Source organism: Bombina bombina, chromosome 2 (assembly GCF_027579735.1).
Source record: "Bombina bombina isolate aBomBom1 chromosome 2, aBomBom1.pri, whole genome shotgun sequence".
Lineage (NCBI taxonomy): Eukaryota > Metazoa > Chordata > Amphibia > Anura > Bombinatoridae > Bombina > Bombina bombina.
In genome coordinates, this window is record NC_069500.1 from 565,626,255 (window position 1) to 565,638,081 (window position 11,827).

The 11,827-nt window shown below is 35.6% G+C and overlaps 1 protein-coding gene across 1 annotated transcript in view; it reads left to right on the plus strand.

The window, feature by feature from the left end:
* The window catches only part of LOC128647180 (G-protein coupled receptor 54-like), a 190,079-nt gene extending 178,947 nt beyond the window's left edge, over positions 1 to 11,132 (plus strand). Inside the window, exons 4-5 of the mRNA XM_053699965.1 lie at positions 3,271 to 3,509; positions 10,687 to 11,132. Coding sequence (XP_053555940.1) covers positions 3,271 to 3,509; positions 10,687 to 11,037 — 590 coding nt within the window. The 3' untranslated portion in view covers positions 11,038 to 11,132. The remainder of the gene's footprint in view (positions 1 to 3,270; positions 3,510 to 10,686) is intronic.
* Positions 11,133 to 11,827: the final 695 nt, after the last annotated feature.

Consider the following 11,827-nt stretch of genomic DNA (forward strand, 5'->3'; position numbering starts at 1 on the left):
AGCAGGGATACTTGTTACTTATATGTTTATATATATTTATTTATTTACATACACACACACATATATATATATATATATATATATATATATATATATATATACACACACACTTTCATATACTGTGTATATAGTGTATATATTAATCTGTAGCTATTAATTTAATTTAATGTATAATGTTTCATTTTTATGGTTTAACAACATGATTTGTGTTTAGACATTTTCAAGGTCAACAACATAGTTTAATAGGTGGTATAAAAAACATTAATATGTCCATATTATTCATATATGGTTCCTGTGAGTCTCTTTGTTTGTCAGCAAGGTTAACATCCACTGTTTTTATGTAGACAAAGACTCTTGTTTTGAAAAACTGTATATTTGCCTATCATAACGTAAGGACGAGGGAAAAATATGTTTACTGCTTCATCTTTGTTTAATAATAAAAACATTGAAGGAACAATCTACTCCAGAATTGTTATTATTTAAAAAGATAGATAATCTCTTTATTTACCATTCCCCAGTTTTGCATAACTAACACTGTAATATTTAATATATACTTTTATATATATATATATATATATATATATATATATATATATACTTGTTATCTCTGTGATTACCTTGTATCTAAACCTCAGCAGATTTCCCTCTTATTTCAGTTCTTTTGACAGACTTGCATTTTAGCCAATCAGTGCTCTCTCATAAGTAACTCCACGGGCGTGAGCACAATGTAATCTAGATGGCGCACATGAACTAACACCCTAGATGCAAAAAATTGTCAAATTCATTGAGATAAGAGGCGTCCTTCAAGGGCATAGAAATTAGTATATGAGCCTACCTAGGTTAGCTTTCAACTAAGAATATCAAGAGAATAAAGCAAATTTGATGAAAAAAGTGAATTGGAAAGTTGTTTAAAATTACATGCCCTATCTGAATCATGAAAGTTTAATTTTGACTAGACTGTCCCTTTAAAGGAAGCCTTAGATATCAGTGCAGTTAAAGAGATATAATACAATATTTTATTTATGATTCATATAGAGATTACAATTATAAACAACTTTGCAATGTACTTTTTTTAAAATCAAAAATGCTTCATTCTCTTGGGGACCACACAGAGGTGGGACATGACAGAAAGAGACTAGTGACTTAGCTACACAGAATATATAATCACTACAACCTGAAAATATATATATATATATATGTGTATATAAGAACAGAATGCCCTGTATAGGGTAAACTGTATACAACATCACCCTATATGCAATATATAGAATCACTACATTTTTTAATGCCCATTCATGAACAATAGATTCATTTTTGTGAATAAAAATATCTCCCTATACAATTTCCTTCTGGAATGAACCCCTGCTCACACAGCTCCACTGCTCATTCCACCACACACTGACCTCAATAACAGGATCATTCTGCAAAACAAAAGCTCCATATAGTGTATCCTGAGATGTTCTTTCCTACCACCAATTAAATGTGTCTATAGACACGCCGGCACCTCATAGTTGTCAAATTAACTCTCTTCATACTAGCAGTAAAAAAAACCTTTATAATACAACAAAGTAATTCATGCACATTGCATCAAGTAAAACCTTCATAAAAATGTATAAAAATACCCTTTGCAAAGCATTTCTCCTCCTACTGAGCAAAGCACGACCGTTTCATCAGGCTAAAAGTAATCCAAGGATTGTATAGTTGTTTTTTTGTAGTCTCAGATCTCACTCTGTTAAGGGTCTGAAGCAAGGAAATATTATTTACATTTATTACTATCTTACAACAAAATATTGGCAAAAATATAGAGATGGGGGAAAAGAAACCCTGTTCCCGCAGTCATGCCACATTCATAGATCTTACAAAATAGTATCAGAAGAGACAGTAAAATCAAACTTTCATGATTCATATAGAACATGCCATTTAAAGGGACACTGAACCCATTTTTTTTATTTCGTGATTCAGATAGAGCACGCAATTTTAAGCAACTTTCTAATTTACTTCTATTATCAATTATTCTTCGTTGTCTTGCTTTTTTAATTTGGTTCAGAACCATATAAAGCAATTGTTTATTGGTGGGTGAATTTATCCACCAATCAGCAAGAACAACACAGTGTGTTCACCAAAAATGGGCCGGCATCTAAACTTACATTCTTGCATTTCAAATAAAGATACAAAGAGAATGAAGAAAATTTGATAATAGGAGCAAATTAGAAAGTTGCTTAAAATTGCATGCTCTATCTGAATTACGAAAGAAAAAAATTGGGTTCAGTGTCCCTTTAAGGAGACTTTTCAATTTACTTCTGTTATAAAATGAACTTAATTCTCTTGTTATCCTTTGTTGAAAAGCATAACAAGGTAGGAACTAGCTTGTGATTGGTGGCTACACACATGCCTCTTGTCATTGGCTCACCAGATGTGTTTAGCAGCAATGTACTACTGGATCTAGCTGGACACATAGGAGTCGGTTCCAATCCTTTAGAGACATTTATCTAATGGTTTTCTACAGAAAATCACTGTTAAAGTCTATGGGGATTTTGTAGATAAATCAGTCGATAAATCAGTTAATGGTGTTGAATCTACCCCATTGTTATATGCAAGCAATAGTGCAATAATAAAATTATCATTCATTAGAGTATCTTGTTTTTGCACTTAAGCCTTTTAAAGGGACATAAAACTCAATTGTTGTTTCTTTCATGGTTTAGATAGAAATTGCAATTCTAAACAACTTTCCAATTTACTTCTATTATCAAATTTGCTTCATTCTCTTGGTATGCTTTGTTGAAAGTGTAGCAATGCACTGAGCTAAATGAAAACACTGGGTGAGCCAATGACCTGACACATATATGTGAAGTAATCAATCACCAGCTACCTCCCAGTAGTGCATTGCTACTTCTGTGCCTACCTAGCTATCCCTTCAACAAAGGATACCAAAAGAAGAAAACAAATGAGAAGTAAATTGGAAACTTGTTTAAAGTTGCATGCTCTGTCTGAATCATGCAATAAATTATTGGGTTTCATGTCCCTTTAAAGGAATTGCCAACTCTCATAATCAGGAAAATACCCTTCAATTAACCCTTTGTGTGCACACAGTCATACAATTCTCACTTTTAGGATACATTTGGGAAAGAATTAGAATAATTATAAAATTATTAACATTGTAATATTAAGTAGTTTTTCACATAATTCACTGCTCAGTTTTAACCCATTACAAATATATTTGATTTGATTTTATACAGTGGTAAATGCAATTGATTCCTTTCTATTTGACAGGTTCCTTGGTACTATCTATTCCATTTGCAATGTACCAAAAGCTCAGCACCGGATATTGGTACGGACCACAGATATACTGTATAGAAGCCTTTCCTACAATTATCCATCAGAAAGCTTTCATATTGTACACATTCCTTGCCGTCTACCTTCTGCCGCTGATAACAATTTGTGTCTGTTACGCATTCATGCTAAAACGAATGAGCAGGCCGGTTGTTGAACCTATTGACAACAACTATCAGGTTTGTATTTCTCAGTTTCACTTTATGTCTAAAGATATTGTACTGTAAGTTTATGTTATGTTGAAAGACAGATATCTACACATTAAAGGGACATGAAACCCAACATTTTTCTTTCACGAATCTAATAGATTTTACATTTTTAAAAAACTTTTTAATAACCTTCTGTTATCAATTTTGCTTCATTCCCTTGGTATTATTTATTGAAAAAACAGTAATGCATGTGTGGGAGCTAGCTGAACACATTTGTAAGCCAATTAAAATAGACATACAAGTTCAGCCACCAATCAGCAGCAATCTCCAAGCTCCTAGATATGTTTTTCAACAAAGTATACCAATCGAGTGAAGCAAATCAGATAATTGAAGTAAATTGGAAAGTTGTTTAAAATTGTATGTTCTATCTGAATCATGAAAGAAAAATGTTGGGTTTCATGTCCCTTTAATGACAACAAATTAATACAGGCTCACTTATTCATAAAATATTTTCTGTTGTGATAGTTATGAAATATATAAACGCCCCATTTAATTGTATATTAATCTTAATTTAAATATGTTTAGTAATTGAGTCCTTAAAGGGTCAGTAAAGACAAAATTAAATGTAATTTAATTTTGATTTTACTGTCCCTTTAAGATGTCCAAGAAATTAAAACTATGAATACAGGATCTCGGATTTATTCAGAACTTTATTAATAATGTATTAATGTGTGAAAAAATAAAGGAATATTAAAATGAAAATGTAATTAATGGGACAGTAAAGTCAAAATGTAACTCTGATAATTGAAATATAGCACTCAATGTTAAGCAGCTTTCCAGTTTACTTCTCTTAACAAATTTGCCTCACTCCCCTGGTATCTTTTGTTGAAGAACATACCTAGGTAGCCTCAGGAGTAGGTGGGAACTAGCTAGTGATTGGCGACTGAACACTCTTGTTAGTGGCTCACGAGATGTTGTCAGCCACCACCCAGCAAGAGAATGAAGCAAATTTGATATTAGCAGTAAAAAGGAAAGCTATTTACAATTGCATGCTCTATCTGAATCCTGAAAGTTTAATTTTGATTTTACTGTCCCTTTAACCATAAAATTTTCCATAATATAAATCACCTTTTTTCTAAATTCCAAACCCTAATCCTCACAGCTATTTTTGATCAGTGCAAGAGATCATTATACATTTCCACATAATTCCTTGGTCAATGGTAAGGAGATAAGATAAACATACTCATATTTTACAACAGGGTATGTCTCTATATTGCAAAACAAAGCTAAATTCACTAACAAAAATAAAGTTGCAAATACTTTATTCCATTTAAAATTTATGCAGATAATTTGCAGTCAAGTGCTTCATTTCTGATGCACATTATAAGCATCAAATGCAAGTTGCTTTAATGCCCCTTTAAGCTGGAGGTATTTGCCTTTTATTGAATATGTTGCCCAGAATTACATCTTATTGAAGAAGTTTCTATCACTTGTTAAAAACTCAAATAGCATTGAGCATAGACCTAAGAACGCACTGTTATGAAGGGCAGATAAATTCTATGGCATCTATTTATCAAGCCGCCAACCGCAAATACGCTGGAATTTCGCAGCGTATTTGTGGCAAGCCTGATTCCCCTTAGTTATCAAACCCTACAGACTGGCAAAAGTAAAATGTTGTGACGTAACATACGATCCGCCGGACTCAGTCCGACACAGATCGATGCTTACGTCATTACAGATGTTCCGAATGTCTACCAGGTACGCTCGGCACTATTCCGGCCCAGTGTACCTGGTTTTCAATCCACCGCCCATAGGAATCAATGGGAGTCTGAAAGCAGCGAAAGCTCATGTTCGCTGCTGCCCGATATCCCATTGATTGCTATGGGAACGTTTACACCTAACATGTACCCCGAGTCTAAACACCCATAATCTGTCGCCACCTACATTATACTTATTTACCCCTAATCTGCCGCCCCGCCACCGCCACCACCTACATTATACTTATTAACCCCTAAACCGCCGCTCCTGGAGCCCACCGCCACTCTAATAAACTTATTGACCCCTAAACCGCCGCTCACGGACCCCGCCACAACTAAATAAAGTGTTTAACCCCTAAACCGCCGCTCCCGGAGTCCCCCGCCACCTACATTATATTTATTAACCCCTAATCTGCCTCCCTACACCGCCGCAACCTACATTATATTTATTAACCCCTAATCTGCCCCCCCTACACCGCTGCCACTATATTACATTTATTAACCCCTAAACCTAAGTCTAACCCTAACACCCCCTAACTTAAATATAATTTAAATAAATCTAAATAAATATTACTATCATTAAAGGGACAGTCAACACCCATGAATACTTTATCCCATACCTTAGATCAACAACAAAAAATGAGCCTGCACCGTATCCCATCTTTAATAACACTAACGTTAGGTGGCTAATCTTCAATGAACATTTAGTTTTCAGCGGTAGATATGGCCGCCAAACTCCCCCCACTGTTACGTAGGAGGCTTCTTCTCTAAGTCTTCAGCCAATGAGCATCAAATCCTCGGCTAGATTCTTTAGCCGCGTTCACAGAGACAATAGGATTGAGCTTGAATTCTATTGGCTGTTCCAATCAGCCAATAGAATGCGAGCTCAAACCTATTGGCAGATTGCATCAAACAATAGGATTTTCCTACCTTAATTCCGATTGGCTGATAGAATTCTATCTTGGATGACGTCACTTAAAGGACCCGTCATTGTTCAAGAAGACTCTGGATGATGAGGATGCTCCGCGTCGGATGTCTTGAAGATGGAGCCGCTTCGCACCGGATGGATGAAGATAGAAGATGCCGTCTGGATGAAGACTTCTGCCCGTCTGGAGGACCTCTTCTGCCTGGCTTGGATGAAGACTTCTGTCCGTCTGGAGGACGCCCGCCACGTTTCGTTGAGGACTTCGGCCCGGTTGGGTGAATACTTCTCACGGTAAGGTGATCTTCAAGGGGTTAGTGTTAGGTTTTTTAAGGGGGTATTGGGTGGGTTTTAGAGTAGGGTTGGTTGTGTGGGTGGTGGGTTTTAATGTTGGGGGCGGATTTGTACTTTTTTTTACAGGTAAAAGAGCTGATTACTTTGGGGCAATGCCCCGCAAAAGGCCCTTTTAAGGGCTATTTGTAATTTATTGTACCTAGTTAAAATAAATACAAACTTGCCTGTAAAATAAAAATAAATCCTAAACTAGCTACAATGTAACTATTAGTTATATTGTAGCTATCTTAGGGTTTCTTTTATAGGTAAGTATTTAGTTTTAAATAGGAATAATTTATTTAATGATAGGAATATTTATTTAGATTTATTTAAATTATATTTAAGTTAGGGGGTGTTAAGGTTAGGGTTAGACTTAGGTTTAGGGGTTAATAAATTTAATATAGTGGTAGTGGTGTAGGGGGGCAGATTAGGGGTTAATAAATATAATGTAGGTGGTGGGTTTTAATGTTGGGGGGGGATTTGTACTTTTTTTTACAGGTAAAAGAGCTGATTACTTTGGGGCAATGCCCCGCAAAAGGCCCTTTTAAGGGCTATTTGTAATTTAGTGTAAGGTAGGGCTTTTTTTTATTTTGGGGGGGCTTTTTTTATTTTGTTAGGGGGATTAGATTAGGCGTAATTAGTTTAAAAATCTTGTAGTTATTTTATTATTTTCTGTAATTTAGTGTTTGTTTTTTTTTGTAGTTTAGATGTTTTTATTTAATTTTATTTAATTGTAGTTAATTTAGGGAATTAATTTAATTATAGTGCAGTGTTAGTTGTAATTGTAGCTTAGGTTAGGTTTTATTTTACAGGTAAATTTGTATTTATTTTAGCTAGGTACTTAGTAAATAGTTAATAACTATTTAGTAACTATTGTACCTAGTTAAAATAAATACAAACTCACCTGTAAAATAAAAATAAATCCTAAACTACCTACAATCAGGGCCGCCATCAGGGGGTGACAGGGGTGACTCCTGTCAGGGGCCCAATGAGCCAGGGGGGCCCCATGAGGCAAGAACTAAAAAAAAAAAAAAATTTTTTTTTTTTTTTTTTTAAATTTGGGCAGCCACCAGTGGGTACTACAGCAGAGTGCTAATTGTGCATGGGAAATCTTATTACAAGGAGTAAAGTATTATCATTTGAGAGGATTTCTTAGTGTGCACTAAACCACTATGCGCAGTGTGAGACAGACTTGGCACTTTGTACAGTGTGTACCTGAGTCAGACGGCAGATCACTTTCATTTGCAGAGGAGGTAGGACTTACTTAGCAAATGTTTTTTATTTCTTTGTGCAATTTTGGATTGTAACTTCAGTGTGGTAGTAGTTGTTTGGTGGGGCTAGGAGTCCATAAAAACACATTTTTTTTTTAGCAGCAGTGTATTTATGATTATTTGACAATGCTGTAGAAATTCTATATTTAAAACCATGCAGAAATGTTTCCTCCTCAATACACAAATGGTAGATGCCCTTTTGGCAGATATGCATTATATATATATATATATATATATATATAACATTCCAGTTTACTGCACCTTTATGCAAGGACTTTCCAGATGCAAGGAGGCATTTTATCTAAGATTTTTACATCTGCATACATTTTTATACTCTCAGACTAAGATTGCTCAGTGTTTGAAATGAGACAGGTTAACTTAAAACTGTTGAGTTTACACTACAGCTGACTTAATTTTGAAATACATACCAACAAGTCTAAATCCTGCATTTAACCAGATCTAATGGTATGAGTACCACAGCTTATGGTCCCACCAAGACAATATAGAGTACAGCATTTTCAAAATCCATAAGTACAGCTGACAGCTGGGAAAATTTGTACACTATATTTGAAGTGGTGCTCTTGGTTGGGGAAAATAGGGAAAAAACAAACATATGTCAACCTTTTAAAGGTACTTTTCTTCATCTAGCCATCTACCCAGTTCATTAATGTACAATTTTGAATTCACAGAATTATTTTTGTTTGCACATTTACAAATATGATTCTTTAAAAAGTGATCTCTTAATTTCTAATTTTTTTTTTATCATGCATGTCACACACTGTTGATTTAGGTAGGTGATGCAAGGTGCATAAATGTTTCCTCCTGTGAGTGTTTCTGTGGGTGTCTGTGTTTATGTCTTTGTACTTTGGTTTGTTTCTCTAGGAGTGTGTATGCATTTTTTATCTGTGGGTCTCTCTGTGAGGGTGGGTGTGTATGTCTTTGTGCATTTTCTGTGGATGTCTGTGAGGGTGTGTGCATATGTCTTTGAGCTTTTTCTGTGGGTGTCTCTGTGAGGGTGTGTGTATGTTTGTCTTTGTGTATTTTCTCTGGATGCCTCTGTGAGGGTGGGTGTGTATGTCTGTGTTTTCTGTGGATGTCTCTGTGAGTGTGTGTGTTTTATGTGGGTGTCTCTGTGAGGGTGTGTGTATGTCTTTGTGTGTTTTCTGTGGATGTCTCAGTGAGAGTGTGTGTGTGTGTATGTCTTTGTGTGTTTTCTGAGGCTGTCTCTGTTGGTGTTTCCTTGGGTGTATGTGCAAGTTTGAGTTTGTGTGTGTGTGTCCATTGTCTGTTCCTTTTTAGGACATTTTGACCTTACTACTAATTATTCACATCTTTCTACAGACTTTGAGACTAACAAGACCTTTCCGGAAGTAACCAATCCACCATTTAACCTTTAAATAATTGTTTAGGCAGTTCAGGGCCCTTCCTTTCAGCCACTGCATGCTGTTGTCATAATTTAGTTGTCATCTTCCTTTACAAAAAGATAATCAGAACTCCATATTTTGTTTTCTAAATCTCCTTTTTTTTTACAAAAATGTAGTTTACCTCATTACTTGTCAGGTCAATGTAAACAAGTGCTAAGTGTCTGTTTGGGTGTCTGTGTCTGAGTGTGTTTCTTTGCGTGTCTGCTGGAGTGTATATATGTGAATCCTTAAAGGGCCATTAAACCCAAAAAATTTCTTTCATGATTCAGATAGAAAATACAATTTTAAACAACTTTCTAATTTACTTCTATTATCTAATTTTCTGCAATATTTAGATATCCTTTGTTAAAGAAATAGCAATGCACATTGGTGAGCCAATCACATGAGGCATCTATGTGCAGCCACCAATCAGAAGCTACTGAGCCTATCTAGATATGCTTTTCAGGAAAGAATATAAAGAGATTGAAGCAAATTAGACAATAGAAGTAAATTAGAAAGTTGTTTAAAATGGTATTCTCTATCTGAATCATGAAAGAAAAATGTGGGTTTAATGTTCCTTTAAGTGTGTGTGTTTGTGTGTTTCAGTGTATGAGTGTGTCTGTGTGTGTGTGTATGTCACTACCATTACAACATTTCAAAGTTTAAATAGACACTTAAAAATAAAGTGCATATACGTTTTAGTCACTTGGTCAAAAATTGCACATGTCAAAGGAAGGGGGGGGGGCCCTGATCAATGGTTGAGTCAGGGGCCCCAAAATTTCTAGTGGCGGCCCTGTCTACAATGTAACTATTAGTTATATTGTAGCTATCTTAGGGTTTATTTTATAGGTAAGTATTTAGTTTTAAATAGGAATAATTTATTTAATGATAGGAATATTTATTTAGATTTATTTAAATTATATTTAAGTTAGGGGGTGTTAAGGTTAGGGTTAGACTTAGGTTTAGGGGCTAATAAATTTAATATAGTGGTGGCAGTGTAGGGGGGGGCAGATTAGGGGTTAATAAATATAATGTAGGTGGCGGCAGTGTAGGGGGGGCAAATTAGGGGTTAATAAATATAATGTAGGTGGCGGCGGTGTAGGGGGGGCAGATTAGGGGTTAATAAATATAATGTAGGTGGTGGTGGGCTCCGGGAGCGGCGGTTTAGGGGTTAAACACTTTATTTAGTTGCGGCGGGGTCCGTGAGTGGCGGTTTAGGGGGTAAACAGTATAGTATAGTGTGGGTGTTTAGTGACAGGGTATCAATAAAGCTGTGAAAAAGCCAAAGAGCAGCGAGATCGATGACTGTTAGTTAACAACAGTCCGCTGCTCATCGCACCGTACTTGGTGCGCGGCTTTTTGACAGCTTTTTTGATAATTTTGGAGAACGTATTCAGGTCCGCGGCAGCGATGTTAGGCGATCTTAGGCGAGCGTATTGGTGCCGTTGAATGCAAGTAAGTTGACAGTTTGATAAATAGATGCCTATGTCTACACTGAGAATGATTTACTTTTTCTTGCAGGTTCAGCTATTGGCAGAAAGAACGGAAGCCACAAGAACAAAGATTTCCAAGATGGTCGTAGTTATAGTCTTACTCTTTACCATCTGCTGGGGGCCTGTTCAACTGTTCATTTTGTCCCAAGCGTTTGATTCTGGTTTTCAACAGAGTTATGAAACCTACAAACTCAAAATCTTTGCTCATTGCATGTCCTATTCTAACTCCTCCATTAACCCTATTGTTTACGCTTTTATGGGAGCCAACTTCAGGAAGTCTTTTAAGAAAGCTTTTCCGTTCATTTTCAAGCAGAAGGTTGCGTGTACAACTAGAGCAGTTGGTAACACCGAAATGCATTTTGTATCATCAGGAACCTGATTTTACCAGGAATCATTTTACAAACAATTGCAATAAAGTTCTCAGTGCACATTAGATAATAAAATGAAAAAATAAAATGTTTGAAATTGAGATAATGTGCCTGGTTCTCTGAAGCTCTTTACTCATGCAAGATTCTCTAAAAAGGTCCATCAGTGCTACAATGCCCTTCACAGGATTCTCTAAAGGCAAACTTAAAGGGACAGTCTAGTCAAAATTAAACTTTCATGATTCAGATAAGGCATGTCATTTTAAACAACTTTCCAAATTACTTTTATCAACAAGTTTGTTTGTACTCTTGATGTTCTTTGTTGAAAGCTAAACCTAGGTAGGCTAATATGATAATTTCTAAGCCCTTGAAGGCTGCCTCTTATCTCAGTGCATTTTGACATTTTTTCACAGCTAGACAGCTATAGTTCATGTGTGTCATATATATATATAACATTGTGCTCACTCCCTTGGTGTTATTTATGAGTCAGTGCTGAGTGGCTAAAATGCAAGTGTGTCAAAAGAACTGAAATCAGGGGCAGTCTGCAGAGGCTTAGATACAAGGTAATCAAAGAGGTTAAAATGTATTAATATAACATAAAACAGGGTTTTTTTTTAGTAAAGCTCACCTAAAATAATAGTAATAAACGCTATAGTGCAACCTAGAAAAACATATTTAGAAAAAGCAAAAAGAAAGAAGATTCCACAAAATAAGTGCAATCTCAAAGTCTAGGATACAAAGCACATATAGACACAGGACCAGAAGATTCAATGCAAAAACAATAATTCTTTATATGTGAATATG